At 41.5% G+C, this 17,201-nt stretch overlaps 1 protein-coding gene and 1 non-coding gene across 6 annotated transcripts in view; one reads left to right on the top strand and one right to left on the bottom strand.

Moving 5' to 3' along the window:
• The window catches only part of TANGO6 (transport and golgi organization 6 homolog), a 263,274-nt gene that overhangs the window by 87,746 nt on the left and 158,327 nt on the right, over positions 1-17,201 (top strand). For 2 of the 5 annotated variants that reach the window (XM_055298416.2, XM_055298415.2), the window contains exons 13-14: positions 1,386-1,901; positions 4,056-4,113. In XM_055298416.2, the coding sequence (XP_055154391.1) occupies positions 1,386-1,901; positions 4,056-4,113 (574 nt within the window). Of the gene's footprint in view, positions 1-1,385; positions 1,902-4,055; positions 4,114-10,990; positions 13,382-14,163; positions 15,181-17,201 lie in introns of those variants that run through there. The other 3 variants (XM_063611558.1, XM_055298417.2, XM_055298418.2) reach the window with 3 other exon arrangements.
• Positions 708-771, bottom strand: LOC129457891 (U7 small nuclear RNA). Its single transcript, XR_008649432.1, has one exon. It is a non-coding gene; the product is annotated as a U7 small nuclear RNA (small nuclear RNA).

Here is a 17,201-nt window from a genome sequence, read left to right as displayed (position 1 = left end):
TAGTACAATTATTTGAAAATGTCTTGGCTGGGCACAGTGGCTCATGCCTGTAATCCCAGCACTTTGGAAGGCCAAGGTGGGTGGATCACCTGAGGTTCGGAGTTCAAGACCAGCCTGGCCAACATGGTGAAACCCCATTTCTACTAAAATATAAAAAATTAGCCAGGCATGGTGGCATGTGCCTGTAGTCCCAGCTAGTCGGGAGGCTGAGCCAAGAGAATGGCGTGAACCCGGGAGGTGGAGGTTGCAGTGAGCCGAGATTGCACCATTGCACTCCAGCCTAGGCAGCAGAGCGAGACTCTGTCTCCAAAAATAAAAGAAAAAAATAAAGATAAAAAGGATTTTTTTTTCTTTTTTTTGAGACAAAGTCTCACTCTGTTGCCCAAGCTGGAGGGCAGTGGCGTGATCTCAGCTCAGTGCAACCTCTGCCTCCCGAGTTTAAGCGATTCTCCTGCCTCAGCCTCCCGAGTAGCTGGGACTACAGGCATACGCCACCATGCCCAGCTAATTTTTGTATTTTTAGTAGAGACGGGGTTTCGCCATGTTGGCCAATAAAAAGGATTTAAGATCCTTAAGGTATTCAAATTTTCAGGGCCTCCTGAAGCCTCATCTGATAATTTCTCCAGTGTTTTCAAACAGAAAAGTATTACCATTGATTCTTACTTTTCATTGATTGCACATACACCTTTTGGGTGGCAGTAGGTGAGGGGGGTGCTTTCCAGTGAAGACTAGAAAACCTGCTAGACAAATTCTAAAAGAGCTGTAACACTCATGCACCTTTCTTAGTAGTAAGGCATATGACATTATTCGGACAAAGCTTCCATGGAGAATAAAATGTTATATAATTTTCACTTCCACTTTCCAGAAGAAATCCCTTTCTTCCCATTTTCTCCCTGATCCCTTCCAGATCTATGGTGCACTTGTATACTGACTGGCCACTTTAGATCATGTAGTTAAGAACAGCCTTATCTTTGCAAGGGAGACTGTGTAGGGTATTGGGTGAGAGTGTGGGCTCTGATCCCAGTTTCTTGAGTTCACATCTTACTATCTTCCAGTTTGTGACCTTGGGCATGTTACTTAACCGTTCTGTTTCCACCTGTTTAAAATATAGATAATAATAGTCATTATATCACAGGGATATGAATGTGTGTGTGTGTGTGTTTTATCTTAGAAAAGAACCTGTATATGATAAGTGTCCAATAAATGTTAGGTATGATTATTCAACAAATGGTATTCAGTGCTGGACCCAGGCAATACACTGATTACACCATGAGCAAGATTTGATCCCTACCCCTTTTTTTCAGAATATGTTTCCCGGTGCTCAGGTCATATTGAAATTTGCTGTGTTAATTTGGGTTTGACATGTTTTTTATTTCATTTTGTAGTTGAAGTCAAGTGATTTTGCTGTTCTGAAGCAGTTGCTGCCTCTGTTGGAGAATGTATCCAACACATACCCTGATCCTGTCATCCAAGAACTCGCTGTTGATCTCCGCATCACCATCTCTACCCATGGAGCCTTTGCCACTGAGGCCATCAGCATGGCTGCCCGAAGTACACTGAACAGAAAAGATCTGGAAGGGAAAATAGAAGAGCAGCAACAAACCAGTCGTGAAAGACCCACTGATGTAGCTTATAGCCACCTTGAACAACAGCAGAGCCATGAGATAGCCCCCCAGACAGGCCTGCAGTCAAATGCTCCAATCATTCCTCAAGGAGTCAATGAGCCCAGCTCTACTACAAGTCAGAAATCTGGAAGCGTAACCACAGAACAACTCCAAGAGGTTCTTTTGTCAGCTTATGACCCTCAAATTCCAACACGGGCTGCTGCCCTGCGTACTCTTTCCCGCTGGATAGAGCAGAGAGAAGCAAAAGCCCTTGAGATGCAAGAGAAGCTTCTCAAGGTGAGTAGAACACACTGTAAAGACACATGAGCACAGGGTGGGGCAGCCGTCCAGGAGCATTCATTCAACTCAAGTATTTTTGGAGCCTGGACTATGTGTCAAGAGCTGTTCTGGACCACCCTCCAGAAATTTGTGAATTTTGTGAGGAGGCAACACTTAGACACAGGAAAGACTTATTTAGACACAGGAAAGACTTAAACTCCTCAATTGAATATGAACCGAGTGCCAATTTTTTGAGACGGAATCGCGCTCTGTTCCCCAGGCTGGAGTGCAGTGGCGCAATCTCGGCTCACTGCAAGCTCCGCCTTCCAGGTTCACACCATTCTCCTGCCTCAGCTTCCCGAGTAGCTGGGACTACAGGTGTCTGGCACCACACCTGGCTAATTTTTTGTATTTTTAGTAGAGACGGGGTTTCACTATGTTAGCCAGGATGGTCTTGATCTCCTGACCTCGTGATCCACCTGCCTCGGCCTCCCAAAGTGCTGGGATTATAGGCGTGAGCCACCACGCCCATCCTTCAAAATTTTTGCATGGAAGAAATGCTGTGGGCAGTCAGGAAAAAGAGAAAGTTGAAATCTTATGGAGGATGTAGATCTTAATATGGCCATAACAAAATGGTAAAGTTTGAGCAGATGAAAGAGGGGTGGGACAGCATGAGCAAATTCCCAGAGATGGGAAAGTACCTTTTGTGGTAAATAAGTCTGCTTCAGCACTGTGACCCAGCCCAGATAAGCCACCTGTTTTCTCTGGGCATCTTTAGTGGGCACTGGGCAAAACTGGGTCTCCTCCCCTCTTCTCTCCCTTCATCGTGGTGAAATAGCTGTTTTTTGTTTTGTTTGTTTTGTTTTTTTGAGACAGGATCTCGCTCTGTCGCCCAGGCTGGAGTGCAGTGGTGCGATCTCAGCTCACTGCAGTTTCCATCTCCTGGGTTCAAGTGATTCTTCTGCCTTAGCCTCCCAAGTAGCTGGGATTACAGGTGCCCACCACCACACCCAGCTAATTTTTGTATGTTTAGTTCAGATGAGATTTCACCATGTTAGCCAAGCTGGTGTTGAACTTCTCACGTCAGGTGATTCACCCGCCTCAGCCTCCCAAAGTGCCGGGATTACAGACATGAGCCACCATGCCTGGCCTTAAATATCCTTTTATACACTTATTTGAAGGTGAATGCAATGAACATCTTGGAATTTTTTTTTTAGCTTCATTAAACGTTCTTCTGCTGTACATAATTGGTCACCAAGTCCTGTCAATTCTTTTTTCCAAGAAGTCTTTCAAATGTATCTTATCCTCTTTATTTCCATGGCCATTACCCTAAATTAAGCTTCCCTTGCTTACTCCATAAAAGATTCCCTACCTTCAAAACTGGCCATCCTCCTAACTGGGATAATTTTAGGCTCTCCCTACATACTTCAGATGTAGAGACCAGCAGCATCAAGTTGGTGTCAAGAATTACTGTGCCAGCGAAGAACACAGCATTATATATGGAGCAGACACTTCCGTCTTCCTTTCTCTGGCTTTCATGTTGGGGCCTAAAGCTAACATATCATGTAGTATTTTCCAGATAAGCTGTACTCACTGTAGTTGATACCCCTGATAGGTTCCTAAATTGTAAGATATTTTGAGAGTAATTTGTTACTAATGTTAATTAAAGTGCTGAAATTTACAAGATTTTCAAAAATAAATTAGAACAGATTCAAAGTTATCTCAATAATAACATCTCTATCTCACTTGCACTTCCATATGCTTTGTGAGTGCAAGAGAAAAGGATCAAATTGCAGCAAATGTGCCATCCATTGCACATAACCCCAAACCTTGTCTCTTGTGTGTCACAGCCCATAGTCTGTCATGCCATATGTGAGAATGTTACTCACCATGGCTGTCATGGAAAAATGTTGAGGATTGTTCTTCCATCGGTTTCCAGGACTACTGCTGGAAGAATACAAGTATCTCCCCCAGTCTCTATACTTTTTTAATGGTTATAAAAATGAGACTTAAGCATATATGCCATTTCCCCTACAAAACTCTGTCAGACCAGTTTCTAGCTAAGAAAAACAAGAAGCAAAGCATTTACTCCTTTGAGCTGCTGATAAGGGAGCCTCTTAAATCTTCCTTATTCTTTGTAAATCTTATCACTGCTGTATTTTGTGGTTCCAGATATTCTTGGAAAACTTGGAACATGAAGACACTTTTGTATATCTATCTGCAATTCAGGGTAAGTCAGTCCTGGTTAAAGGACTTTAAGTCTGTGGACCAGAGACTGTATCGTGTTTATTTGCACAAAATCTCTAAAGTCCTAGGGCCAGGTCATTTTGTCCATCTTCCTGCCTCCTAGCTAGGACACTTTAAGTCATAATAATAATATTCCTGGAGGGTTTCCAAAGGGTCCCTATAGAGTTTCGGTGTCTCATAATGATGAGGAAGTTTTTATTAATGTTTACTTATTCTATAGATTAAATCATTATTTCCTCTAATTCAAGGAGGTAAAGAATGACTCACACATGAGCTCTTACCACATTAACCTTTTATGTTAGTTGGCTACTGTCTTTTTTTTTTTTTTTTTTTGAGACAGAGTCTCGCTCTGTCACCCAGGCTGGAGTGTGGTGTGATCTCGGCTCACTGCAACCTCTGCCTCCTGGATTCAAGTGATTCTCCTGCCTCAGCTTCCCAAGTAGCTGGGATTACAGGCACCCGCCACCACACCCAGCTAATTTTTTATATTTTTAGTAGAGACAAGGTTTCACCTTGTTAGTCAGGCTGGACTCGAACTCCTGACCTCCAGTGATCCACCCACCTTGGCCTTCCAAAGTGCTATGATTACAGGCGTGAGCTACCACGCCCAGCCTCAACTACTGTCTATATGCACCTTTGCTCTCTCATTAAGCTAAAAGAACTCAGGGTATTAAATATTTTCTTATCAAAACATTTTTTTGCAGTAACTTTATTTCTCTTTTTATGGTTCTTTGTTGTTCTCCACATCCCCTTTGACTTGTGGGCTCCAAATCTAGAGAGGATGTAGAGAATAAGGCACCCTTCCCAAAAGGTCCAGAAGCAGACATGGTGAGGTCAGAGTTAACTCAGTTTCCCTTGGCTCCATCAGCGAGGTACAGTCGGCAGACCACCTGGGTGGGCCACCCCATTCCCATGCGTTGGCAAATTACTTAATCCCTGTGGGCTTTAATTTTTTGTTATCTGTGAAAAGGCAACTAAATAGGAATTTGAAATGGTACTGCCACTTTGGAAAACAGTCTGGCAGTTCCTCAAAAAGATAAACATAGAGTTACTACTTGGCCCAGCAATTCCACTCCCAGGAATATACCCGATAAATGAAAACATATGTCTGCACAAAACCTTGTGTGTGAATGTTCACAGCAGTATTATTCACAATAGCCAAGAGGTGGAAATAGCTCAAACAACCATCATTTGATGAATGGATAAACTAAATGTGGTATATACATGCAATGGAATATTATTGGCTATAAAAATGAAGGACTGATACATGCCACAATATGGGTGAACCTTGAAAACATGGTAAGTGAAAGAAACTGGCCACAAAATACTACATTTTATATGATTCCAATTATATGAAATGTCCAGAATAGGCAATTTTTTAGAGACAGAAAATAGATTAGTACTTTCCTGGGGCTGGAGTAAAGGAGAAATAATTGAGGGTGATAGGTAAAGGATACAAGACTTCTTTTTGGGGTGATGAAAATGTTCCAAGATTCATTGTGGTGACAGTTGCACAGCTCTGTGAGTATGCTTGGAAACCATTGAGTTATGCACTTTGTTTTTGAGATGGAGTCTCACTCTGTCGCCCAGGCTGGAGTGCAGTGGTGCAATCTCAGCTCACTGCAACTTCTGCCTCCTGGGTTCAAGCAATTCTTGTGTCTCAGCCTCCTGAGTACAGGTGTCAGCCACCACGCCCAGCCGAGTTATGAACTTTAAATAGGTGAATTGTATGGTATGTGAGTTATAGCTCAATAAAACTATTATCAAAAAAATACAATAAAAAATATTTTTTGTTGTTTGAGATGGAGTTTCGCTCTTGTTGCCCAGGTTGGAGTGCAATGGCGCGATCTCAGCTCACTGCAACTTCCGCCTCCCGGGTTCAAGCGATTCTCCTGCCTCAGCCTCCCGAGTAGCTGGGATTACAGGCATGTGCTACCACACCTGGCTAATTTTGTATTTTTAATAGAGACGAGGATTTCTCCGTATTGGTCAGGCTGGTCTTGAACTCCTGACCTCAGGTGATCTGTCCACCTCGGCCTCCCAAAGTCCTGAGATTATAGGCATGAGCCACCGTGCCTGGCCAAAATAAAATAAAATTTAATAAGAGGGGAGAGGGCTAAAATTGTCACGGCCTAAGGAAATATGATGGCTAAAAGTAATGTGATAGGTGGGATTCTGAAACAGAAAAAGAACATTAGGGCCGGGAGCAGTGGCTCACGCCTGTAATCCCCAGCACTTTGGGAGGACGAAGCAAGCAGATTACTTGAGGTCAGGAGTTTGCAACCAGCCTGGCCAACATGGTGAAACCTCGTCTCTACAAAAAAACACCAAAAAAGGTTAGCCAGGTGTGGTGGCGGGCACCTGTAATCCCAGCTACTTGGAAGGCTGAGACACGAGAATTGCCTGAACCCAGGAGGCTGAGGTTGCAGTGAGCCAAGATCATGCCACTGCACTCCAGCCTGGGCAACAGAGTGAGACTCCGTCTCAAAAAAAAAAAGAAAAAAAAAGGACATTAGGGGAAAACTAAGGAAATTTGAGTAAATTATAAACTTCAGTTGATAATAAAGTGTCAATATTAGTTCACTATTCTATCATAAAATGTTTATTGATAAAAAGGGGGCTTAACGTTAGGATTAAATGAGTTAATTTCTTGCAACTGCTTAGCATACAGTGTTCAATATGTGTTAGCTATTAATATTTTAGTGTTGTTATCATCATCAGAATCTTCACTATTACATCTACTGTTGGATGACTAGGTAATAATGTGGTGATCTCTGTAACTTCTCACTTCTGAAGCCTGAGTAGGTCGATTCTGTCAGTTATTGATATTTAGCAAACTACCCTGTGGCTCACGCCTATCATCCCAGCACTTTGGGAGGCCGAGGTGGGTGGATCACCTGAGGTCAAGAGTTTGAGACCAGCCTGATCAACGTGGCGAAACCCTGTCCCTACTAAAAATAGAAAAATTAGCTGGGCATGGTAGCGTGTGCCTGTAGTCCCAGTTACTTGGGAGGCTGAAGCAGGAGAATTGCTTGAACCCAGGAGACGGGGGTTGCAGTGAGCCGAGATCGCACCACTGCACTCCAGCCTGGGCAGCAGAGCAAGACTCCTTCTCAGAAAACAACAACAACAACAACAAACTACCCTGACACTCAGTAACCTGAAATATCAATCATTTATTATCACTCACACATCTGTAGACCCGCTGAAGGTTCAGTGGGGCTTGGCTGGGTGGCTGGCCCCTCCCAGCAGGTCTCAGGCTAGCTGTGGTAGCTGTGCTTCATATGTTCCTGATCATCCCTGAACCAGTAGCTTACCAGGGCTTGTTCTGCTCCTGGTGAGAACCATGAAGTGTCAAAGAGAAACCATAAATTCCAGAGGCTCCTCAGGCCTGACTCGGAGCGGACATCCTATCATTCTGCCTTATTCTGTTGGCTAAAGCAAGTCATGAGGCCCAACCCAAAAGTCAAGGGATAGAGAAATATATGCTGTCCCGTTAGTGGGACCCACTACCAAGTCACGTAGCAAAGGGCATTGATGCAGTAATGCCATTCTTCACGTTGATGTGTTCTGTTTACCTCCCAGAGGCAAGGTTGTCAGTGAGCACAAAGGTAAGTGCAGGTTCTTACTGGCTAGTTCTTTCAGAGTTTAATGTGGATATGCTCTATACAGACTTAGTACTTGAAGCTTAAGAGAGCATGCAGATGGGAAATCATATAGCGAAGAAGCCCTGAGCCTTGGAATTCTGGAATTTTTTTTTTTTTAGAGACAGAGTCTTGCTCTGTCACTCAGGGTAGAGTATAGTGGCATGATCATGGTTTATTGTTACGTCTAACTCCTGGGCTCAAGCAATCCTACCACCTCTGCCTCCTGAGTAGCTGGGACTACAGATGCATGCCAACACACATCAGGCTAATTTTTTAAAAAACATTTTGTAGAGATGGGGGTCTCACTATGTTGCCCAGGCTCAATCTCCTAGACTCAAGCAATCCTCTTACTTCAGCCTCCCAAAGTGCTGGGATTACAGGCATGAGCCACTGTGCCCAGCCAAATTCTTTCTTTATTCAACAAAAATTTTGTATATCTCCTATATACAAAACACTTTAGATTAACTGCAAGTTGTGATTAGGTTCAAAAGCAAAAAGAGGATTCTTCAAAGAGACAAAATGACCACCCAACGTGGTAAAAGACAACTAGGTGAGAACGAAAGCTCTAAGAGTAATGGGTTTCAAGAGAGAAAGTAATTACCTGCAGCAGAGAGGCCAAAGAGGGCAGGAATTGAGATAGGCCTGGGGGTCCAGGAGGCCACATGACCATAAGTTGTGCTTATGGAAGTCAGATAAATCAAAGAAGCAAGAATCTAAGGTGCTTATAATTCAGAAGTCTCAGAACACAAGTCATCATGTACTTTCCCCAAGAAACTGTACTACTGTCAAGGAGATGTTTTTCATTGATTTATTTTTTTTAAGACTGGATTTTTGGGAATGGGTGGCATGTCATTCTAATGTGACCACCTTGCTGTTTGGAATAAGCATCTTAGTTGATTAACCCACTGAGCTCATTAGCCTCTAGGGCCTGCTATCAAAATCGCAGTTGTTGGTGTTGTGTTTGTTTTTAGTAATTTTCATTGGTGTGCAAATCAGTTACTAGCTAATTTGGTGATGAAGAACATGAGGGGTAGAGGCGTAATTTCTGTTCTCAGCTCCCCAAGATGATGGACAAGTTTGAACTAATTGATGTTTTTGGTGTTTGTAATATGCACTTAAAAGCCAAGGCTTCAGATGAGTTTCCCATTAAGAAAGAAAAAAACTGAATTTTCCCACCTGCATTGCCAATGTAGTTTGCCTGGGCCTAAAGCACTACAGGAACAAAGCCATTCTGGGCTCCCAGTCAGACAAGACCAGCCCACTTGTCCTGTAGTACAGGGTGGGGAGTGCCTGGTTGTGGTTTGAGTAGCATTCAGTTGTGGGGACTGTGTATTTTTAGTTTTCCTTTTCTGAGCTGCCCAAATGGCTCCATGTGGAAGTTATAGTATACTTTTTGCTTAATTTATTGATGTTTTATATTTCTTTTATAAAGTCTTACCAACTTTGCAGTCTAGGTGGAGAGCAGAAGAGAATAAAATACAGCAATTCATTCAACAGCTGTATATTGATGCCTGACTTAGAAATTTCTGATGTCTATATTATGTATCACAGCAATCTGAGAACTAAATACCCTAGGAGTTCAATTTAATTTTAGGAAAAACTGTGTATATCTCTGTTTATTCTTACTGAGAAGCAGTGGTTGACTTAGTCATTCTAGCAGCTTCTCCCAGGTACTCAATAACAGCTTCTTCAGGCAGACAATTATGTATAAAGTCGCTGAGTTCCAGTTACCCTACAGAGTTTACAGATAGAGAACTTAATCTTAGACAGACCAAGATAAATGTCTCCCCTTTTGTATTCCTTGTATATTCTTTCTTCACTGTTTTTATCATTACTATTATACAAGTAATACATTCTCAATGTTTTTAAAAAATTTCAACAAGAATGAAGTATATAAGGTAAAAGGCAGAAGCCCTTCTTTTTTCGAAAATGGGAGTTAGAAAAATGTCCTTGAAGGCTGGGCGCAGTGACTCATGCCTGTAATCCCAACACTTTGGGAGGCTGAGGTGGGAGGATTGCTTCAGCCCAAGAGTTCGAGACCAGCCGAGGCAACATAGTGAGACCTTGTCTCCACACACACAAAAATAAAAATTAGCTAGGTGTGCTGGTGTGCACCAGTAGTCCCAACTATTTAGGAGGCTTAGGTGGGATGATCACTTGAGCCCAGGAGGTTGAGGCTGCAGAGAGTCATGATTGCACCACTGCATTCTATCCTAGGTGACAGAGTGACACCTTATCTCAAAAAGAAAATAAAGGATACATCCTTGAGATTCCCATAGTGTACATTAGATGTTTGGGCATTTTTTCATATTTTAGTTTTGAAATAGATGTTCAATAATGAAAATGATAAATAAGTGATATTCTTCAATAAGACATTATAGCCAGATTCTTTCATTTTTTCTTTTTTTGAGACGGAGTTTCTTTCTTGTTACCCAGGCTGGAATGCAATGGGCTCGGCTCACTGCAACCTCTACCTCCCAGGTTCAAGCAATTCTCCTGCCCCAGCCTCCCAAGTAGCTGGGACTACAGGTGCCCACCACCATGCCCGGCTAATTTTTTTGTATTTTTAGTAGACACGGGGTTTCACCATGTTGGCCAGGTTGGTCTCAAACTTCTGACCTCAGGTGATCCGCCCGCCTCAGACTCCTGAAGTGCTGGGATTACAGGCATGAGCCACCACACCCTGCCTATAGCCAGATTATTTCTATACTGTATATCTGTTCATATGTCCTCTCAGTCACTTTCAATTATTTAAAGGGTATTTTGAAAGCAACAGATGCATTTCAGGGATCCAAGTGGTCCCTCTCAGTGTCAGAAGGATCTTTGGATAAAACTACCAGCATTCTTTTAAAAGAAAAAAAAAAAAAAACTACCTGGGCTGTGGGCCAACCATGGGAGGTGAAAGCATGCCAGTGTGTAGAGTGAAGAGATCTAGCCATCTTGACATGCCCAAACAAATCACACTAGCTCTTCCACCCTCTTCCTTTCAGAGAAGAGCTTTCATTTCTGGCAAAAGAGCTGAGCCGAGGGAAGGCAAAAGCCCAGAAAGGGGAAGGTAGATACAAGATGAAATTGTTTTCACAGAGTTTCAAATTGAGCAGGATTACAAGTCTTAACTTGTCAGGGACTGAATCTCTATCTCATTCTCAGATTTCTACCTCAAATAAAATAAGTTGAGAAACCATTAACTGAAAATAATTCTATCCCTTGAAGGATCATCTAATTGGACCTGGCATGGAAATTTGGAATGCAGTCTTGCGAAGTTTATCATCTCCATTTATGTCCTGGAAAAGGGAACATTTCTTTTACATCCTGACCTGGTTTCTGTACCACTTAATTAACAAATAAGCATTTAGAGAACGTCTCTCATATATGCTCTCTCGGTAAATTCTCTAAGTAGTTCTGGGAAGTAGACATTATCTCCATTTTTAAAACTTCTTATTTGAGATGTAATTTACATCCCTAAAATTCACCCAATTAAAACGTGCAAGTCAATGGTTTCTAGTGTCTTTAAAGAGTTGTGCAACCATCACCACTATATAATTTTAAAACATTTTTATCATTTCACACCCATGAAAAGTCACTTCCCCTTGCTCACTCCCCCAACCCCTGGCAACCACTGATCTACTTTTTAATCTCTGTGGATTTGCCTATGCTGGACATTTCATATAAATGGAATTATACAATATGCGGTCTTTTTTGTCTGGCTCCTTTCACTTTAGCATAATGTTTTTGAGGTTTGAGGTTTCCTTTTTATGACTTCATTCCTTTTTGTGACTGAATAATATTCCATGGTATTGCTTAGCCATGTTTTATTTATCCAGCTCATTAATTGGTGGACAATTGGATTGTTTCCACTTTTTGGCTATTATGACGAGATCGGGTGCGTTTGGGGTGGTATCGCCATAGACTTGGCTATTATGAATAGTGTTGTTAGGAACATTTGTGTACAAGTTTTTGTGTGAACATATGTTTTCATTTCCCCTGGGTATATACATATAGCTAGGAGTGGAATTGCTGGGTCATATGGTAAGTCTATATTTAGCCTTTTGAGGAACTGCTGGACTATTTTCCAAAGCAGATGTACCATTTTACATCCTTACCAGCAATGTATGAGTGTTCCAACTTTTCTACAGCTTTGCCAATACTTGTTATTGTCTGTCTTTTTATCAAAGCTGTCAAGGTAAAATAAAATATAAAGGTGAATCTCTATATTTAAAACATCTTATTTGAGAAGCAAGAATTGTAATTTGGTGCATACACGCAGACCTAGTGGTCTTCCATATGTCTGAAGAACAATGAGAAGGTTGGAGGTTTTGTAAACAGGAGAAATGTTACATATTGTTCTGGAGAAAGATCATTGGGACTAGCAAAGTTTTGGAGATCTGGCAAGCTCTGATTAATGAGTGACAGCAGTGGGTAAAATGAGTCCTTAGAGTCACAGTAGGTTTGTTTCAGTAGCTAGTAGATAAAACTGGCTTTAGGCTACAACAGGCAGTTTAAAAAGCCAGGCTTGTAGGGAATTATATTTTTGGAGCAATGTTATGTGCCCTGTTTTTTTCTTCCCTGGTCTCTCAACTCCATTTTAGTTGGATATGAGAGGCATGACCCAATTAATATGATCCACTTTCACATTTTCCCCTTTTGATTGAGATCTTTTTTTGAAAGCATTGCCAATTAACTACTTATAAGTTAGCTTAATTGTCCCTCGGAGCTAGGATGGACCTGTTCTGATTGTCTCTGTCCCATATCAGCGGGGAAGTATGGGGGCTTATGTCAGCGACCTGGGCCACATTTGAGTAACAGAGTCCAGAAGGAAGAGTGTTCTTAGGGTACATTGTTCTAGAGTCATTTATCAAGTTGTGTCTTAACAATTCTGCAAGCATTAGCAATCATCTTGAAGGATTGGGTTAACATTACTTCGTTGAGAGAGCTGGCATTATAAAGATTAAACAAGCAGTAAGAACAAAGCTGGCCAGTCATGGTGGCTCACACCTGTAACCCCAACACTTTGGGAGGCTGAGGCAGGAGGGTCTTTTGAGCCCAGGAGGTCAAGGCTGCAGTGAGTTATGATCACACCACTGCACTCTACCCTGGGTGACAGAGTGAGACCCTGTCTCAAAAAAAAAAAAAAAAAAAGGCAAACAACAATAACAACAACAACAAAAACCTTAAAAGTTATAATATAAAAAATAACAATATAATAAATTTAGTTTGTAAAATGCTTTTGAACTAAGAGCCCAAGACTAAGGGCAACAAACTAAACAAATTAAAAGACCATGGTGGTTAGCCGGGTGTGGTGGCAGGCGCCTATAATCCCAGCTGCTCGGGAGGCTGAGGTAGGAGAATCGCTTGAACCCAGGAGGTGGAGGTTGCAGTGAGCCAACATCGCGCCATTGCACTTCAGCCTGGGGGACAAGAGCGAGACTTTGTCTCAAAAACAAAAACAAAAACAAAAACCATATTGGAAACTGGGTGAGACCTGTAGTTGTCATTAAGTAGTATTTTATGACTTGCTTGCATTAAACAGAAAATTGCCGACTTTAGAAAAGGGACCACCAGTACAATTTGAACAGTAAGTTGTGTTATGGATATTGTACAAGTTTTCTGCTAGGTGGACGAAAAGGATTTTTTTTTTTTTTTTTTTTTTGCCATAAAGCATGGATATTTTATTCTAGGAAACGGAAAAAAACAAAACGAAACAGGGAACACATCTTTCCACGTACCATTCCAATTTAACTGACATTAATTCAGAAAAGCTAGAGCAGATATACATGTGCATATGTATAAATATGTGTATGTATATACACACGTACATATTTTCAGATTTTAATCTCATTGGTGTTCATATCTTGATTACATGATTTTTAAAATAATTATTTGCAACTTCACACATCTCATAGTTGTCTATGCAGTCTCTCTTTGCAGTCTGCTTCAGTTTCTAGTGTGCCGTACATATCTACATCTTCTGGGTGGGACTGCTTGTTATTCATGAGCTTAGGGTCAGGCATAAACTGTGTAGCACCTGAGCTGGATTCTGATTTGGTCTGACTACAAGGATTTTTTTAAAAATGTAATTAATTTCCTTCCCTCCCTCCCTCCCTCTCTTCCTTCCTTCCTTCCTTCCTTCCTTCCTTCCTACCTTCCTACCTTATTTATTTCCTTTCTTTCCCTTCTTTCCTTTCTTTCTTTTTCTCTCTCTCCTTCCTTCCTTCTTTTCCTTCTTTTCTTTCTTTCATTTCTCTTTTCTTTTTCCTTCCTCCCTTCCTTCCTTCTTTTCTTTCTTTTCTTTTCTTTCTTTCTTTCTTTCTTTCTTTCTTTCTTTCTTTCTTTCTTTCTTTCTTTCTTTCTCTCTTCTCTTCTCTTCTCTTTTCTTTTCTTGACAGGGTCTCACTATGTCACCAAGGCTGGTCTCAAACTCCTGGACTCAAACTACCCTCTGCCATGGCCTCTCAAAGTGTTGGGATTACAGACATGAGCCACCAAGCCTAGTCCTAAAAGGATTGTTTAGGTCAGGTTTTGTCAGGTTATCAGTAACAGTTATTGACTGTGAAAGTTTAATTACAGCATCTTATCAAATGAAAAGGGAGCATTAAGGGAAGTAAGGGTCTCATGATGATGTGGAGTCTTGTTTTGATATCTTAGGGAAAGCTGTTTGCAGCCTGGACAATGTCCACTTCTCATACTGGTTTGTAGTTTGAATGTCACTGGTTAGGACATTGGACAGTTTGGTGAACTTTCTATGTGGCCTAAACATCAGGCTGACAGGCACAAAACTTGTTTATAAAAATTTCTCAGGTTTTAGCTTATAGGGCTTTAGGAACAGAGCAATTCCCATTTTAGTAATTTTATGGAAGAAACTTGGATTGTAGGAACTTGGGAGATTTTAGGACCTAGACTACTCAAAAACAGGTAACGATAACTTGAAAACAATGTACAGAGTTATATTCTAATAACAGGCATATATTATAGCTTTCTTTTGGGAACATAATTTATTTTTTACATTGAAAAATAAAATATTTCCTATTGAAATATAGGAATCTCACATTTAAACGATCTTGAGGCTGGGAAGCCAAACCAAGGCAGACTTTACATTTATTTATAGTCTTAAAGTTTCTGGGCCTGCCAGAAAGTGACAGGTTTATTTACTTACTATAAGGCTGGGAACCCTTGAAGTCAGGCATTTTATGTGTATTTTTAAATATGACATTTTAGTCAAAGCCTTGGTAATATAACTAACATTTAAGAGCAGAATTTTATTGGGTTTATGTAAATAACCATATTGTCCTAAGAATATTTAGAAATAGTTTTTGAATTTTGGAGGGATTAAGTAAGGAAAAGAAAAAATATGTTTTTATCTTTGTTTACAAAAGTACACTTTATCAACTTGTTGGAAATGATACATAGCTTAAGAGAAATTTTTTTTAAATGGAGGAAACAAAATATTTGCATAAAGTGACAATGTTTTATTTTTTTTTATTTTTATTTTTTTTTGAGACAGAGTCTCGCTCTGTCGCCCAGGCTGGAGTGCAGTGGTGCAATCTCGGCTCACTGCAAGCTCCGCCTCCCGGGTTCAATCCATTCTCCTGCCTCAGCCTCCCAAATAGCTGGGACTACAGGCGCCCACCGCCACGCCCGGCTAATTTTTTGTATTTTTAGTAGAGACGGGGTTTCACTGTGTTAGCCAGGATGGTCTTGATCTCCTGACCTCGTGATCTGCCCGCCTCGGCCTCTCAAAGTGCTGGGATTACAGGCGTGAGCCACCGCGCCCGGCCAAAGTAACAACGTTTTAAATAAAAGTCATAAAACATTAGTTACTTAATCTCATAATTAACTACTATTTGATCTCTATTAGTAGTTTTATGAATCTATCAGGTTTTTTTTATTAGCCTCTTGGAAATTTGTATTGAGTCTGTTGATTTTAAAGTTACCAGAACTGGGCATGGTGGCTCATACCTGTAATTTCTGCACTTTGGTAGGATGAGGTGGGTGGATCACTTGAGGACAGGAGTTCAAGACCAGCCTGACCAATATGGTGAAAACCCCATCTCTACCAAAAAATACAAAAATTAGCTAGGCATGGTGGTGCATTCCTGTAGTCCCAACTACTCAGGAGGCTGAGGTGGGAGAATCACTTGAACCTGAGTGTTAGAAGCTGCAGTGAGCCAAGATTGCACACTGCACTCTAGCCTGGGTGACAGAGCAAGACTGTCTCTGAGGGAAAAAAAAAAAAGACAACTTAGGTTTGATTTTGGGTAAGTTTCTCAAAGATATTAAAAGGCTGAAAATATTTGATAAAAACAGAATTACAGTTGGCCATAGTGGCATGTGCCTGTAGTTGCAGCCACTTGGGAGGCTAAAGTGGGGGGATTTCTTTTTTTTTTTTTTTTTTTTTTTTTTTTTGAGACGGAGTCTTGCTGTGTCACCCAGGCTGGAGTGCAGTGGCGCGATCTCGGCTCACTGCAAGCTCCGCCTCCCGGGTTCAGGCCATTCTCCTGCCTCAGCCTCCCGAGGAGCTGGGACTACAGGCGCCCACCAACACGCCCGGCTAATTTTTTGTATTTTTAGTAGAGACAGGGTTTCACCGTGTTAGCCAGGATGGTCTCGATCTCCTGACCTCGTGATCCGCCCGCCTCGGCCTCCCAAAGTGCTGGGATTACAGGCTTGAGCCACCGCGCCCGGCCAAGTGGGGGGATTTCTTGAGCCCAGGAGTTTGGGGCCAACCTGGGCAATATAGGAAGACCTCCCATCTCTTAGAAAGAAAGGGGGGAAAAAAACAGAATTACAGGTTACTGTAAAATTATAGCCATTTATTTAACCAGCGTGATAATCAAAAGACTTTAAAAGTAATGTAGAGCCGGGCACGGTGGCTCACGCCTGTAATCCCAGCACTTTGAGAGGCTGAGGCGGGTGGATCACCTGAAGTAACGATTTCGAGACCAGCCTGGCCAACATGGCGAAACCCCATCTCTACTAAAAATACAAGTTAGCCAGACATGATGGCAGGTGCCTGTAATCCCAGCTACTTGGGAAGCTGAGGCAGGAGAATCTCTTGAACCCGGGAGGCGGAGGTTGCAGTGAGCTGAGATCATGCCACTGCACTCCAGCCTGGGCGACAAGAGCAAAACTCCATCTCAAAAAAAAAAAAAAGTTACATGGATGTTAAAACCTTAATCCTTTTAAAGCTCAGTTTTTTTAAAGTGATCAAAAACATAATAAAGGCAATACAGAAAATTATCATGGTAAAATGTAAACTCTTTTTCTTTACCAAAAAGGTAAAGAAAAACCTCTTACAGTGTGATTGTTTTTTCTAAAGGGAATCTCATTTAGATAACCTGGAAGTCAAACCTGATGAAAAGATTGTTTGAATTCTATCTGACATAGGAAGAATGGGTCTAGGTTATAAGAGTAACAATTTAGATAC

Source organism: Symphalangus syndactylus, chromosome 11 (genome assembly GCF_028878055.3).
Source record: "Symphalangus syndactylus isolate Jambi chromosome 11, NHGRI_mSymSyn1-v2.1_pri, whole genome shotgun sequence".
Lineage (NCBI taxonomy): Eukaryota > Metazoa > Chordata > Mammalia > Primates > Hylobatidae > Symphalangus > Symphalangus syndactylus.
Note: the sequence above shows the minus strand (reverse complement) of the source record. Positions and strands in the feature narration are given on the sequence as shown.